Source organism: Megascapheus bottae, chromosome 3 (assembly GCF_031878675.1).
Source record: "Megascapheus bottae isolate mThoBot1 chromosome 3, mThoBot2.hap1, whole genome shotgun sequence".
NCBI classification, from domain to species: Eukaryota; Metazoa; Chordata; class Mammalia; order Rodentia; family Geomyidae; genus Megascapheus; species Megascapheus bottae.
Genome location: NC_143511.1, coordinates 72,312,769 through 72,330,016, shown reverse-complemented (window position 1 = coordinate 72,330,016; position 17,248 = coordinate 72,312,769). Strand labels below are relative to the sequence as shown.

The window sequence follows — 17,248 nt, the reverse complement described above, 5'->3', positions numbered from 1 at the left end:
GGGAGTTTGTCCTAGTGGTTAGAGTGCTTGCCTAGCATGCACGGAGACCCAGGTTTGATTCCTAGGTACCAGGTACAAAGAAAAGCAGGAAGTGGGGTAGCTCAAGTGGTAGAGCACTATCCCTGAGGAAAAGCCCAAATACAGTGCTCAGGCCCTAAGTTCAGTTCCCAGGACTGGCAAAAAAATAAAATAAAATCACTGACATTGGTATATCCTCACTAGGTAGGTTGTTTGTGATACACTGCTGAGGAAAGTTACTCATTTTTGTTGTTGGTTCTAGGACTTGAACTGAGGGTTTGAATTATCTTTGAGCTCATTTGCTTAAAGTTAGTACTCAACCACTTTAAAGCACACCACTTCTGTTTTTCTGATAGTTAACTGGAGATAAGTGTCTCATGAACTTTTCTGCCTATGCTGGCTTTGAACCATGATTCTCAGATCACAGACTCCTGAGTAACTAATATTACACGAGTGAGCCTACGGTGCCCGCCCATTTTTAGATCATTGGTCAACCAAATTAGTGTGTACCTATCAATTTACAAGAATATGCAAGATATAAAATGATACAACCCAGTTTATTAATATTCGTTCTCTGGAAATAAGGTTGAGAGTGGTAACTTTTTCTAAACATATCTTTGGACCATTTTACTGATTACAGTGGGTGTATGAAAAATTAAAATTATTTTAACACTGGTTGTTATGAAACACATAAGAATACAAAATAGCAGGGCGCCAATGGGTCACACCTGTGATCCTAGCTACTCTGGATGTTGAGATCTGAGGATCGTGATTTAAAGCCAGCCCAGGCACTAAAGTCCATGATACTAATCTTCAATTAACTACCAGAAAATCGAAAGTGCCCTTGTGGCTCAAGAAGTCGAGAGCTAGCCTTGAGCTGAAATGCTCAGAGACTGCACCCAGGCCCAGAGTTCAAGCCCTACATCCGACAAGGAAATAAACCAAAACCCAAAACAAGACAAAACAAAAAACACCAAGAATACAAAATAATGTACTTCAATGCCGGGTGTGTGTGTGTTGGTTGTCAAATGTTAATTCTTATTACTGCATCAAATTGTGCAAGTGTGTACAAACAGAATGAAATAGGTGACTATAAGTACTACCACTTACGCAGTGTTTCACAATTAATATTTCAATAATGAACTAGGAAGAGAGCCACGTGTTAGTGAAATAAACAGATGCAGGCTACTTCCTTCAGACTTCTGGGAAGGAATTCAAAACCAAGCTGTGTCATAGAAAAGAGGAGAGAGGTTAACACAGAGAGACGGGCAGTTCTTCCTCACCAACTAAGCCTAGTGACTCTTCAGTGAGAAAGTGTGAGGGGATGGCTGTATATAAAAAAACAAAAAACCTCAAATTTGTTATCTTTTCTGCATTCCTCGAATGCTGTTCCACCATGAAAGCATAACCGCCTAGCCAGCCACCTGCACATGCTCCTCCTCCCTTTCCCTTTCCTCTTTCCTTGAATCCCTAGAATTGCTAAATCCTCCCTAAGCCTCCCACAATGTCCTGTGATATCTGGCAAGGTCAAGCTGGTAATATGGCAGCTGCTGCTACAAAGAAGGCCAAACTCCAGGGTCTGCTCAATTCTGACCACTTAGCTCTTTCAGACTAGCCGCCATTTTCTCCACCTTCAGCCATATTTCACGTCTCGGGACTAGCGTGCCCAACTGCATTACGGGAAGTACGTGCTCTGTAACTGACGTACCAAAGAACCAATGGTTGAGCCTGGACTAGCCAATAGGAGCGGTGAGTATTGCATCCAAGGTCACCGGTCCTGGGCTGGCCAATGGGAGCATGCCGCATCCACAGTCGCGTGTCCAGTGGGCGGGAACCTTCTCCCTCCATGCTTTTCACCTCACCATTGTCGGCGGCGTTGGACGCTAATGGTTCTAAGGCCGGGAGGCAGATTTTACCTCAGGTAAAAATCCCTGAGCACTTAAGGAGAGGAGAGGAGGGAAGGTGTTTTCTTTTTTTTTTTTGCCAGTCCTGGGCTTGAGCTCAGGGCCTGAGCACTGTCCTTGGACTTTGTCAAGGCCAGAGCCCTGAATTCAAGCTCTAGTATTGGCAAAAAAAAAAAAAAAGTTGAATATTTAAAAGTACCTTTTTCTTTACCCATTTGCTAACTTCTGTACCCTTCAGTTATTCCTTCTGAGTGTGGGTAGGGGTTGGCATCCCTCCGGCCTCCTCTGTGACCTCCGTGCTACCCTTCTCCCCTAAGGTTGGGTGGACTCTGGTTCCAAGGCCTTGTCCCTACCGGGCCTCACAAGGAAAGACTCCCAAGCTACCTTCCTTTAGCCCTTTCCCGATCTTTTCTCACTCTCCATTAGAAAAACACCTCCCCCCGGGGCCGGCATTTGGCCTAGTGGTAGAGTGCTTGCCTAGCATACCCAAAGACCCGGATTCCATTCCTCGGTACCATATACTTAGAAAAAAAGCCAGAAATGGTGCTGAGGCTCAAGGGAGGAGGAGAATTTGCAGGTGGCTGGCCAGGCAGTTATGCTTTCATGGCGGAGCAGCATTCGAGGAACGCAGAAAAGATAACAAATTTGAGTTGGTTGTTTTATATATATATATATATATATATATATATATGTACTTTTACAGCCATCCCCTCACACTTTCTCACTGAAGAGTCACTAGGCTTAGTTGGTGAGGAAGAACTGCCCGTCTCTCTGTGTTAACCTCTCTCCTCTTTTCTATGACACAGCTTGGTTTTGAATTCCTTCCCAGAAGTCTGAAGGAAGTAGCCTGCATCTGTTTATTTCACTAACACGTGGATCTTTTCCTAGTTCATTATTGAAATATTAATTGGTTCAAATAGTAGAGCACTAACCTTGTGTTAAAAAGCTCAGGGACAGTGGCTGGGAGTTTGGCCTAGTGGTAGAGTGCTTGCCTAGCATGCATGAAGACCCAGGTTCGAGTCCTCGGTGCCACACATGTAGAAAAAAGCCGGAAGTGGTGCTGGGGCTCAGGTGGTAGAGCTCTACCCTTGAGAAAGTCCAAGGACAGTGCTCAAGCCCACGACAGGCAAATAAATAAATAAATAAAAAGCTCAGGGACAATGTCTAGCCCTTGAGTTCAAGCCCCAAGACTGGTAGCAAAAAATTTTAAAAAAAAGAAAGTTTTCTGTGTTTTTAGGTCAAGCACTGAAATTCATGCCAAGTATGTATTATTTGCATTATTATATAGATTATAAGAATTTCATGTGTTAATTTCATTGAAGTACACAGATCTAAAACTATCTTATAGTACTGGGCTGATGGGAAGAAAGACAAATAGGTCTTATTTCTAGAATCAAAGACATGGAGAAGGTAAGCAAAATTATGGTTAGAAAAAATTTAGGGAATTACTGTGCAGTATGTAGAAAAAGACTAGCTGGAAATATTGTCAGTCACAAAGAAAATTCCATGTTGTGAAGTACTACAAAAATGTATTGGCACGCACCATACTTGCCAGTACCACAGAATCTGACCATATTAAAACTAATCTAGATAACATATTGAGTTCAGTTTAATTGAAAAACTCCTAATACTGAAAAAAACTTCCTCTGTCATTCAAATAACTGTATCCTAGATTATTTTAGAAGTACTCAACAGCAGTTGAATACTTAGGAATGTTCACTTGAAGTTGGATACTGGTTGCTTATGCCTCTAATCCTCACTACTCAGGAGGCTGAGATTGAAGCTAGCCTGGGAAGGCTACCGCAAAAAGGCTGGAAATAAAGATGTGGTTCAAATGGTAGAGTACTACTAGCCTTGAGCTTGAGTTTAGGCCAAAGAAAAAGGAGGACGAGCAGGAGGAAGAGGAAGAAGAAAGAAGGAGAAGGATAACATGATAATTGAAAATTAGAACATTCGTAGACCTGTAATGTAGATGGTATCTTCCTTCTGGTACAGTACCTTCCCTATAGATAAGGAAATGGGAAAATCTCAAATAAATTTAAATAATCATGAAACTAAGGCAAGACAGTTTGCATTAGAACGTGTATTTCATTGATGAAAATCTTATTGAAAAATTATTGTATGGGAACTTCCAGCTTACATTTGAATTCCCAAGAGTTTTATTTGTTTACATTTATGGTGCTGGGAGTGGAAACCCAGGACCTTGAGCATACTGGGCTTGCACTCCTTGAGCTACATCACAGTCCCCCAAACCACTTAATTTTTGTGGGTTTAAGGGGTTGAACTCAGAACTTCACACTTACTTAGCTGTGCTCTTGTTATTTGAGCAGTGCTTCCAACTTGGATTTTGCTATTTTGGAGATGGAGTGACTGCATCTGCTGGCTTCAAATATTGGAAGATCTCAACCTCCTGAGTAGCTAGTGTTAGGCGTTAGTCACTGATACCCATTGCACTTTAATCCTTTTCCTTCCACTTTCCTCCCCTCCTCTCTGCTCCCCTGCTTCCCTCTTCCTTTCTTTTTGAGACAGGGTCTTTCAACATAACTAAGACTAACCTGAAACGCACTATTAGTTTCAAGTCAGCTTCAAAGTGTAAGTATCTTTGTGATGGAACCTCCTGTGTTTATGTTGCAGAATATGCCACCTTTCCCAGCATGACATTTTAAATAATCAAAATACCAAGAACTACTTAATAAACTACATACTATCCTAGAGTAATTTCTAAGCTGTCATTCTTGGATTTCTTACACAAATGGGAACCATCTGATTTATCTCAGCATTCTCAAGTTAAGAATTTATTGATTAGTGAATTCTAGCTTCTTTTACTTTCTAAGTAAGAGAAGGGATAGTTTCCCAAATCCTATTCTTTTTTGTTGTTATTGTTGGTCCTGGCGCTTGAACTCTCGGCCTGGGTGCTGTCCCTGAGCTCTTCAGCTCAAGGCTGGCACTCTGCCACTTGAGCCACAGAGTCACTTCCAATTTTCTGGTAGTTAATTGGAGATAAGAGTCTAATGGACTTTTCATGTCCGGGCTGGTTTTGAACCATGGTCCTCAAGTGTCAGCCTCCTGAGTAATTAGGATTACAGGTGTGAGCCACCAGTGCCCAGCTCCTATTCTTTTTCTTTAGCACAGTGTTCTGTCCTTGGTTATTTGATTTTATGACTACTTAAGAAATAGTATCACAAGAAAACCACTTTGTTATTCTGAGACTCAGAGTGCAACAAATTAATCATATTAAACCAATAATTTGGGGAATTAGACAATATGAGAGAATGTATAATTTTATAGGTATCTACATTATGTGCATATTAGATTTAAAATCACAATAATAATTGTTCTTGTATGATTCATTTAGAACCTATTAAAATGAGTGAACCACAATTTTTTTGGTGAAAGATTTCTTGTTCTGTTCTTGGCAGCCAATCCTGGTTTTTTTAACAATATTTAATTTATATATTTTCAGATGTTAACATTGGTACAGCTTTAAAACAAAGAAGCTATGTTTTCAGCATTCAAGTATTATGCAGTGGACTATTTACATGAGGTAGTGTTATTGACTTACTATCTATTTACTAAGAGTTCTAAAGTGTTTTTATCTGCATTCATTACATGTTAATTTGTAGTAACCTAGTTTAATCTTTGCTTTCAGTTCATCTCAAACAATTTACCATTTGTATTACACCTTAAAAGTCCATTCTTGGAAGGTGATTTAAAGTGAAAATAATTAGAAAATTAAACATGAATCTGAAACCGTCAGAATTTTTTTGAAAGTAACTAGCTAGGCATGGTAGCTCACACCTTTAATCTCAGCTACTCAGGAGGCTGAGATCTGAGGATCCAGGTTCAAAGCCAGCCTGGGCACTAAAGTCCATGAGACTCTTATCTCCAGTTAACTACTAGAAAATTGGAAGTGGCTCTGTGGCTCCAGGGGTAGAAGAGGTAGCCTTGAGCTGAAGAGTTCAGGGACAATGCCCAGGCGGAGAGTTCAAGTCCCACAACCAACAACAACAACAACAAAAAAGAAACTCTTAGCAAGTTGAGATATCTCTATTAATACTCTAAAGTGATCTTTCTTGAAAAGGTTTAGGGAACCAGGCTTGATGGTGTATATGCCTGTAAACCCAGCCCTTGAGAGATTAAGACAAGAAAATTGCAAGTTTGAGGCCTGGATTACATATAGCAAGACCCTGCTCCAAAACAAACAAATGACCCAAAGAGTAATCCTAGCTATATTTTTTGCAGAGGAGGGGCTTGCACTGTGGATTACAGGGCCTCCTGCTTGCTTTGCAGGAACTGTGTGACTTGAGCCACCCTGCTAGCTCCCCTTACCACTTGCATTTCGTTTATTTGGTTTTGTTTTGTTTTGTTTTATTAGTGAGGTTTCGTTTTGCTTTACGCCTGGGCCAGCCTGGGCTGCAGTCCTCCTACTGCTGGGGATGACGGAAACATATTGAAGTATTTTCTTGTTGGTTCTTTTTTGCCATACTTGTGTTAAAATTCAGGACTTCATGCTTGCTAGTGCTCTGTTGATAAGCCGTTTTTTGTTTTTTTATTGTGTTTTTTGTGTGTGTGAAAGTATGTTGCTTTCTCCCAAGGTGCATGCCTCGGCCATTATTCTCATAGTTTTTACTTCTGGCCATAGGTAGGATGACAGCATATGCCACCATATCCAGTTTCTTTCATTGAGATGGAGTCTTACAGACTTTTATATTTCCCTGGCTGGCCTGGAACTTTGATCCTCCCAATGCCAGACTCTCATGTGTTATTCACTTCTCATTGTAGCATTACGAAGGGGTCTCAGATACATACGCCCGGTCTTAACTTTCAAACATGATCCTCCCAATCTCACCTCCTAAATAGTAATGTTTGTTATAACAATAGCATGTATTGGCAACCTTTGATAGGACTGGTACTTTGCTTTTCCAATGGATTACAGCATTTGCTCATTGTAACTAGTCCAGTATTATTCTACACCCTATAAACTTTTCAAATTAGAAATTAATGTCCAGACACGTAAAATAGTTTATATAAATGTTGGAAACAAGATTCAAGTCCAGGTACATTGTTAAGAAACATATAGTAGTAGTTGTCATCTACTAGTTTATTGTTCTGATGCTCCTAATTTTGAGGTTAAATTTTCATTTTTATTATATCATCTACCAGGATAAAAAAAATTACTCAAATAAACTAGAATTCTGTTTCATTTACGGAAAATAAGAAAGGCATACAGACATCTTCAAGTTTTATTATTCCCTCATAACTGATGGAAGAAAATGTAAAGTTATAAAATATGCATATCATAGCATGGCATTGGCAGCTCACATTTGGGTTTTTTTTGGAGTGTTCAAAATTTTATTTTTAAGACACACATGATATGACATAGCTGGCATCCAAGCACTGGTAAGAGGAAGCAGGGAAATTGATAATTTCTAAACAGCCTGATAAACTTGGCAGGGGACTGTCTTTTTTTTAGTTGTAATTAATGAAAGGGTTACATTATATTTGCCAGATAGAAGGTGCATTCCTTAACAATCATTGCTACCCCTTCTCATGTTTTTGTCCCCATTTCACTCCCCTACCCCTACCCTCATCTTGTTTTCCCCCCTTCCCTATCCTATTTCACATAAACAAATAAACATATATACAGTATATCAGATAACAAGGTAAGATACTGTAACAATATGAGATAACCAAGGGACAACAAAAGAGATGAGAAATAACATAGTACATTAAGAACAACAGTCACACCTTATATAGATCTTGTTTCTATATCTTGGAGGTCCTTTCATTTAGCCTCATTCTATATGGCCCTTTGTATCTAGGTTTTGCCCTATTGTAAACTTCTGCTAGGAGAGTCCAAAGTTTATACTAATTATGACAAATGAGGGAAACCATTGAGCCTATGTTCCTTTGAGTCTGGCTTACTTAATATGATTTTTTCTAAGTCTTTTCATTCCTTACAAATGGGGTGATGTCATTCTTTCTGATGGCAGCATAGAATTCCACTGTGTATAAACACCGCATCTCATTGATCCAATCATCAACTGAGGGGCATTTAGGTTGGTTCCATATCTTTGCTATGGTAAATATTGCTGCAATGAAAATCATTGTGCTGGTGGATTTAGTTGGCAGCTCACATTTGTAATCCTAGCTACTCATAAAGCTTAGACCTGAGATCTGCCTTTCAAAGCCAGCCAGGCAGGAAAGTCTGAGACATTGACCTCTACTTATTCACCAAAAAAGCTGGAAGTGCTAGTCATGAATGCTAGTCATAAGCAAAAAGTCTCAAGGACATTACCCAGGCACTGAGTTCAGACCCCAGAACAGCACATACACACACAAACAATGTTTGCAGGGAATCAGAAATCATCTTAACATGTTTATTAATGTAGTGATTACTTGAAAAAGCAGTAATAGATGTTCACATAATTATGTCTACTCAGGAGGCTGAGATCTTCAGATCTCAATTGATAGCCTAGCTGACAAATTGTCCTAGCAGAGAAATACATGAGAGTCATCTCCAATTAACCAGTAAAAACCTGGTACTGAAATCAGTGCTCTAATGATAGTGTTGACATTGAATGAAAAAGCCAAACAAGATCAAGGTTGTGCATTCAAGCCCCAGTACAGGTTAAGAAGAAAAAATGTTGTTCAAATATCCTCAAACTTTTGTCCTTGCTTTTGGTATCTTAGTTTCTCGTTAATTTACTATACCTCATGTTGTAATACAAATTTCATAGTAAGCAGTGGTAAAATATGCAGGACCCATGTACAATTTGTGAAGATAGTATTAAGAACCATTCATATAAGTAAGACACCACTCCTATTAAATAAGGCTGTTAACAAATGAAGATCCTGCAAGATTAGATCAGTTAAACAAGAGAATGAAAATGGTTTAAGTATCATGAGACAGTGATCCTTTCTTCCTCAAATATTTTTTCAAAATATGTCTTCTTTCTGTTCAGAGGTGAAGTAATGACTCACATCATGCATACGTCAATACTTTTTGTGAAAAAATTATTACTATTCTTAAATAATAACCTCTTACATTTCTTTTTGTTTGCTTTTGTTTTAGAGACAAGATCTTTTATTACTCAGGCTGGCCTGTTATTAATTATATATAGCTTCAAATTCTTAATCCTCCTATCTCAGCCTCCTTGTGCTGGGATTATAGGTATACACTACCATCTCTAGCACTTTCTTAATATGTTATAACCTTCAGCAAACATAAAACTCTTGGGAAATAATACAAGAAAGTATCATTGTCTGACTCTGTAGAATAATGGATTCTATGGGAAATTAAGGATCACAAGTGAAGGCTTTAGAGAGGAGATATTGCTTAAGATGTTGGAAGATAAATAGGCCTGGGTTAGCTGGAAAATAGCAGGGCTGTTTCAGAGGATTTCTGTGTGGACTGTAGTGTTGATAAGGGAGTGACTACTGAATGCTAAAGGTGAGGGTCAGAGGAGGGATAGTCTATTTAGAGAGAACGGTTAGAGTGATGGAAGTTATTGGAAAGTCAAGACAGAGCCAAATGAATATATGTTAAAAGGTTTTCTAATCTTCATATATAGGATTTAGTTAGAAAGAAGTTCTACAGAAGTTTATTTATTCCAACTCCTACATGTTTATGTCAAGAAGGAAACAATATTGATGACGATTATAGGAGGCCATGGACAAAAGGTATGTTTTGTGTCTTTATTTCTCAAAAATGTATTTAAAGAACTATTTCAGAGTTTACCCCAGTAAATTGAAAAAATGCAGTACTTCAGTCATTAAAAGCTCATTGCATTTGTTCATATCAGAATATCAAGAACTTTTCAAGTTGCTATTCTTTTTATATTAGTATATTTTAATTATACAGAGGGGTTTCATTATAATTTTTCCATATGTGCATATAATGTACTCTGGCCAAATTTACCAGAGTACATTACTGTCTTTTGTCCCTATTTACCTTCCTTTTAAAACGTTTTTTTTTGGGGGGGGGGGAACCAAGACGGGTGGGGGGTGCGGGGGGGGAGGGAAACGGGTACCAAGACATGTGAAAGGGTATCAATGTATGTGAATTAATGCACCTTCTGTCTGGCAAATATCATGTAACCCTTTTACTAATTACAATAAAAAAAATAAAACGTTTTTTTTTCTGTTTCCATATATGTGTTCACATACTTCAGTAATATTTACACCCTGAGCATTTTATCCTCTCTTTTCATTCACTTCCTACTGGTTCCTACCCCAAAATAGTATCCTCCATTTTACACTACTATTATTTTTAGGTCTAGATTGTGCATATGAGAAGCAACATATAATATTTCTTTCTCCATCTGATTTTTGATTTCCAGTTATTCAACCATAAAATAACTTATGGATGAATAACAATCCAGTGTATATATGCAACCACATTTTTACCCATGCATGTTTTTTTTGTTTTTTTTGGTTTTTTTTTGCCAGTCCTGGGACTTGAGCTCAGGGCCTGAGCACTGTCCTTGGACTTTTCTCAAGGCTAGAGCTCTACCACTTGAGCCTCAGCACCACTTCTGGCTTTTTCTAAGTATGTGGTACCAAGGAATCGAACCCGGGTCTTCAAGCATTCTAGGCAAGCACTTTAACCACTAGGCCAAATTCCCGGCCCCAGAATTATTTTTTTTTTTTTGCCAGTCCTGGGCTTGAGCTCAGGGCCTGAGCACTGTCCTTGGACTTTCTCAAGATTAGAGCTCTACCACTTGAGCCTCAACACCACTTCTGGCTTTTTTTTTTCTATGTATGTGGTACCGAGGAATCGAACCCGGGTCTTCGTGCATGCTAGGCAAGCACTTTAACCACTAGGCCAAACTCCCGGCACCCATGCATGTTGATAGATATGAGGTAACATAAAATATATGGCTGATGGGCCAGTTGTTTGGCTTACTGATAGAGTGCTTGCCTAGCATACACAAAGACTTGGGTTTGATTCCTCAGTACCACATATATAGAAAGAGCCAGAAGTGGTGCTATGGCTTGAGTGGTAGCGCGATAGCCTTGAGAAAGCCCAAGGACAGTGTTCAGATCCTGAGTTCAAGCCCCGGGACTGGCAAGTGATAGATAGATAGATAGATAGATAGATAGATAGATAGATAGATAGATAGATAGATAGATAGATAGATAGGACTGATGAAGGCGTTAAAATGCTAGCATAATAAACACTTGTTTTATCATAACCTTTTTCTTAGGATCATTTTTTGTTGTAATGATATACTAAGTATTAAATTACTTTTAAACCTATTTCTATAACATTTTTATCCTATCAAGTCATACACAGAGTAGCCCCTTAAAGGAGTCAAGTCAGTTAATAATATTTATTTGGCATATATTATGTACAAAACATAGGTACTAAAAACACAGTTACTAATAAGATGTAGAACTAGTCCCTGTCTTTAGTAGTTTTTCAGTCTGGTAAGGAGAACATAGCAATAAAAACCATTTAATAGACATAGAGGTTCATTCCATCATCCTAATTACTTGGGACTCAGATCAATCAGGAGGATTATGGTTTGAGGCTAGCCTGGGAAAAAAAGTTTATGAGACCCTATCTCAACAGAAAAAGCTGAGGTATGGTATATATACCTGGCAACTCAGCCACAGTGGTCCAGGCCAGCCCAGGGAAAAAATCAGCCTCTATCCCAAAATAACCAAAGCAAAAAGGGTTGTAAACCTGTGGCTCAACTGGTAGAGTCCCTATTTAGGAACCTTAAGACCCTGAGTCAGATTTCAATACCCACCAACAGAGCCTATTTCTCTTTCCCTGCCCCATATCCCTATTGAAGATTTTCATGATATATTCATAAATACTTGCTCTATTTTTCAAAAGTAGTCACCTTTTTTCTTTTTCCCTTCTTTCCTATAGAACATATATCCTTTTCTTTCTTCTTTCCTTCTTCCCTTCATTCCTTCCTTCTTTCTTTTCCTCTTTTCTTTTTTTTTTTAATTGTAGGGCTTGAACTCGGGCACTAGGTATTCCTAAATTCCTTTGCTCAAGACTAGTGCTCTTTGAGCCATAGCTCTCCATCTAGTTTTATGGACTTTCCTTCCCAAAGCTTGCTTTGAACTGTGATTGTCAGATCTCAGTCTCTTGAGTAGCTAGGATGATAGGCATACGTCATCAGTGCCTGGCTAGAGCCTGCACTCTTAACTACTAAACTCTCATATTTTTTCAGTGAAACATCAGACTTAGATGTTAAGTGATTCATTTAAAGTAACAAAATTAATAAGAAATAAAAATGATAGTATCATACTCTGACTCTAGCTAATGGTTGTAGATGCTAGGCTATGTATTCTGAAACTAGTACATGATGCAATATCTTTCCTTAAGGAACCTAGGATCTAACTCGAAAAACAAGTTATAGATGCATAAAAACTTAAATAACTATAAGTACCAGAATGCTATTAACAATAGTATGTACCTTCAAGGATAATGCATGAGAGTGAGCTGGAATGACAAATGAAGGCCTTATGAAGTATAGCATGAGTTCTTGAACAGGACTATCTGGGATTCTAGTACTGGCTTAGCAAAAAAAAGAACTTGTATTTATAAGGATAGTAAGTTCAGGTGAAACTGTTCTGACTGCGTTTGAGTTTTGGTAAAGGCAGGTTATAATTATAAAACTGATTACTTAAATATTTAAAAATGCTTATCTCTTTAGGTAAAATTACATTTATGAACAATTATACCATAATATAAAAGATGACTGTTTAGTTTCTTTTTTTTTTTTTTGCCAGTCCTGGGCTTAAGCTCAGGGCCTGAGCACTGTCCTTGGACTTTCTCAAGGCTAGAGCTCTACCACTTGAGCCTCAGCACCACTTCCGGCTTTTTTCTATTTATGTGGTACCAAGGAATCAAACCTGGGTCTTCATGCATCCTAGGCAAGCACTCTACCACTAGGCCAAACTCCCGGCCCAACTATTTAGTTTCTTATATCAAGTGTAAAAGGAAGTTTTAAAAGTTGCTGTTGTAAAAAATTTCTGTTTAAAAATTAAATGTGTAAAAATTAATGCTCTTTTCTAGTGACTGCGGTTTCAGTTCAGGGAATGACAGATGACTCAGTATTGGATGAATGGAAAGCAGATTTCTTTGTGGAAGATTTCCTTGAGAAGTATGTGTTCTTAACCTCAATTTTCCTTTATAATTAGATGATAAACAGTATGCTTTTGAGATTCCTGAAAAGGGAAAGTTTCTGTCCTTTATATAATCACAAATTTTATTTTATGTGGAAAAAAAACAGCCCTGAGGCTGTTACAAGTGATTTAAATAATCTTTTTAAATTAAATTTATTATTATCCTGAAAATAGTAGTACAAAGGGCTTTTTATGTTTCCCTATTTATTATATTTTAATTAGTCTCTGTGCTGCAAAAGACATTTGGAGATGAGACAAATATATTACCTTCTGTGGTAACCTTCTGTGGAAAGTCTCTATAGAATGTCTTTTATATTAATATCACTTTTTTCCTATACTATAAAACACAGATTTAATGCTATTTTGGATTTATAAATAAGTAGTTGTAATACATTGTACAAAGTACAAGTACATAAATAAGCACATCGGACATATAAGAGGAAGACCTGACCAGTTATATATTACTAATACTGAAATAAGATAAAGTTTTTTTAGTACAAATATAAATGATTTATTCTATTGCTTAACTTCATACAAGATGCTTATCAGATCCCAGAAAGTTTTTATTCACATTTTTAAGCTCTAGTACTTTTAAATTTTCCTTAGTTGCAATTAAAAGAAATATAAAAACTGGTTATGAGCTGGCTGCTGCTCATGTCTATAATCCTAGCCTTCAGAAAGGGAAGATCTGAGGATCATAGTTCAAAGACAGTCCAGGCAGGAAAGTCTGAGATTCTTATCTCCCAACTAACCACTAAAATGCCAGAAGTGGAGGTGTAGGTCAATTGCTAGAGCACTTGTTTTGGGAGAACAAAAATTAAAAACAAAAACCCTCAGGGACAATGACCAGATGCTGAGTTCAAGCTGTGAGACTGGTACACGTGCATGTGTACACACACACACACACACACACACACACACACACACAGACAAAACAAAAATTTTGTGAACCCGGAAGTGGTGCTGAGGCTCATCTGGTAGAGGGGCGGCCTTGATGAAAGCTGAAGACAATGGTCAGGGCCTGGGCTCAAGCCCCAGAACTGGCAAAAAAAAAAAATGTGAACCCTAAATGTGTCTAGACTGTATACAGTGAAACCCAGGATACTATTTGTCATCTATGAATTTGTTAGGTTAGTAAGATAATATGGTCATAAAAAATTAACAATGTAAGATGATTATTAACACAAGACATAAAAGTATCTGTAACAAGAATCAACTTCTCAGTAGTCGGTGAAGTAGCACAAAATTGCACTGAAGGGGCTCTGTATTGTTAAAAGAGGAAGATTTCAAGTCTTGATTGAAAAAAATTAACTGCAAACTATTTCACTAGTTACTACCTCTGACTTACTTCCTTTATAGAATGATGATGGATGAGTGCTTCTCAAACTTTATTTTATGTATAAGTCAACTGAAGATTTTATTAAAATGCATAATCTGATTCATTCAACTGATGTTTGGACCTGAGATTCTGCATTTAGAGTCTGCTCCTAGGCATTATTAGTGTTGCTGATCTAAGGACCATGTTTATACATAAAAATATGCAAAGTGATCTTTAGTGCTATGCATTTGTAAGTAGGAGGGGTCAGCTTCACAGAGAAGTAGGAATTGAACCAGGTCTGGGAATTGAAGGGAAATTCAACATGGAGAAAAAGGTTTTTTGGAGTAGAGAACATGTTGAAAGCCATGTTCAAAATGAGAATGCAATGAAGATACGTAGATACAGCTAGTTTGAAATAGAATATTCATATATGAAAAATAGAAGGACCTCATTTTGCAATGTCAAGTACAGTCTATAGCAAATAAGATGGATCTTCAGCACCACTTAAAAGCAGATTTACATTTCTCAAGTGTCCTTGCAGCTAAATAGAGCCATGTGACTTAAGTTCTTTCCAATGACATATAAGCAACAAAAGTTTACACAGTTTCTGAGAAATGTTCTTGAAGAGAAGAGACATGTTTTCCTCTTTTACTGCTTTGTCTTTCTGATACTGGAATATGGATACAATGACTGGTTTCCACAGCCATATTGGACAGTGCTAAAAAAATTTTTAGATAGGAATAGCTGAATAGGCAAAGACAAAGGGCAAAAAGTTTGAAGAGAATCACACAAGCTTTCTAGCTTCTAGGCGAGTATAGCCAAACTGAGCATGAAGGAGAATGTGTCATAGTACTTTCTGTTTCTTTGTCTCACTGCATTTAGATGAATCCAGTTGAATATAGGACATTGAACATATAATTATTTCCTGTGCTCCCCATAATACCTCTTTGAAGTGAATATTTTGCTGCTGTCCTTTTGACTCGAGATTATACTGTTCAGGAGTGGTAGAGTCTTTAAGAGGTTGTGTCTAGGAGAGGTCTTTCAGTCATTGGGGGATTGGTCCTTAAAGGAACCTCAACCCTTTCCTTTCGTTCCCCCTCACTTCTCGGCCATGAGATGAGCACTTCTATTCTAGTATGAGTCTACCATGATGAACTATCATAGTCCCAAACAAACAGGACCTACTCATCTGGGACTACAAACTCTAAAACATTTTGAGCCAAAACAAATCTGTTGTCCTTATAAATTATCTTATGTATTTGTTATAGTAACAGAAAGATAACTGACATATATCCCAACAGTGTATGAGAAACTTAAGCCTCAAAATATGAATTGCAGGCTAGGAGCATGGCCAAAAGGTAGAGTGCTTGCCCAGCATGCACAAAGCCCTGGGTTTGATTCCTCGGTATCCTATACACAAAAAAAGACAGAAGTGGTGCTATGGCTCAAGTAGTAGAGCGCTAGCCTTGATGAATGCCCAAGGACAGTGCTCAGGCCTTGAGTTCAAGCCCCAGAACTGGCAAAAAATATACATATACATATACATATACATATACATATACATGAATCACTTTGTCAAAATTTATATGGTTAGTGGCTGGAGTTAGAATTTCCACCCTGTCTTGTCTGACTTTAAATCTTTCATTGTTTTATATTGTTTGTGTTTTATATGAATACTTTTCCTGAGGTGTAATTTTTATTACAAGTGACTTATTTACAACGTAATACTTTTTACTGTATTCAGGAGTTGTACACCCATTACTACAGCACTTTCATCAACACAAAGAAATCATGTACCTAACTTCTGTCCTGACCTCTCAGAAAAACACTAAGCTATACAGATAGATTAGTCTGTTTTGAATATTTCACATAAATGAAATCATACAATATATGATCACAATTGGCTTCTTGTACTAATTCAGTTTTCAAGGTTCACCATGTTGTCATATATATGGCTACTTCCTGCGGCGTGAATTCAGGGCCTGAGTTTTGCTTGAAATATGCCAATGTGTTACCCTCTTTAAACCTTTGTATTCAGATATTGCAGAAGTATCAGCCCTTCATTGGACTTCTTTTAAACTAAAGTCACTAAAATATATTCTCTTATCAATACTCTGGATGTTATTTGATGTCTACACAGCTTATTTTATTCATAACAGTTCTTTTTTTTAACCCCTTGACATTGTTACTTATTTTATCTTAATATCTGTTGGGGAAGAGCTCTTATAATGCCAATATCCTAATGATGTAGACAATGTCAGTTATACCTGTATCAATCAGAAAACAGGTATGGGCAATGTTAAAAGAGTCAGAACAAACAGAAAAACAGTGGGAACCACACTAAGTTTGAAGAAACAAAGGGCCTGAGCAGTTATCTATCTTATAAGAACCTAGAGCTATAGAAAAAGACCTATCTAATAGATATGTAACATTTGGTAGAAGAGGGCAGTTACTCACAGACTGTGGCCCAGCAGATCCCTATTATGGGATCAAAGCTTAAACATGTGGGCCTTTGGAAGACATGTAAGATCCAAATATACCACTGATATAATGGGATTCTTCATTCAAAAATGAAGCCAGTATACATTGATTAACATGTTAGTGTGTCCATGTTTCTTTGTTTTCTAGAAATGAACAGATTATAAGCTTCTATGTGCATGAATACTATGTATTTCCATTTAAAATATTTTAAAAGTTATATAATTTTAGTATATATGTAGAACATTGTGGCCTGGGTGACTTTTTGTGTTTATTAAAATTTGATCATTTTCCCATAATAAATATGCACTATTTATTAATAAGATGTTCTAAAATAGGATATCAATAAAATCAGTAATGTTTATACAGTACCTTTATA

The 17,248-nt window shown here is 37.5% G+C and overlaps 1 protein-coding gene across 1 annotated transcript in view; it reads left to right on the top strand.

Moving 5' to 3' along the window:
- The first annotated feature begins 1,849 nt into the window (after positions 1 to 1,849).
- Shoc1 (shortage in chiasmata 1) overlaps positions 1,850 to 17,248 on the top strand; it is a 76,408-nt gene continuing 61,009 nt past the window's right edge. Inside the window, exons 1-4 of the mRNA XM_090330432.1 lie at positions 1,850 to 1,939; positions 5,386 to 5,466; positions 9,497 to 9,605; positions 12,964 to 13,051. Coding sequence (XP_090186558.1) covers positions 5,422 to 5,466; positions 9,497 to 9,605; positions 12,964 to 13,051 — 242 coding nt within the window. The 5' untranslated portion in view covers positions 1,850 to 1,939; positions 5,386 to 5,421. The remainder of the gene's footprint in view (positions 1,940 to 5,385; positions 5,467 to 9,496; positions 9,606 to 12,963; positions 13,052 to 17,248) is intronic.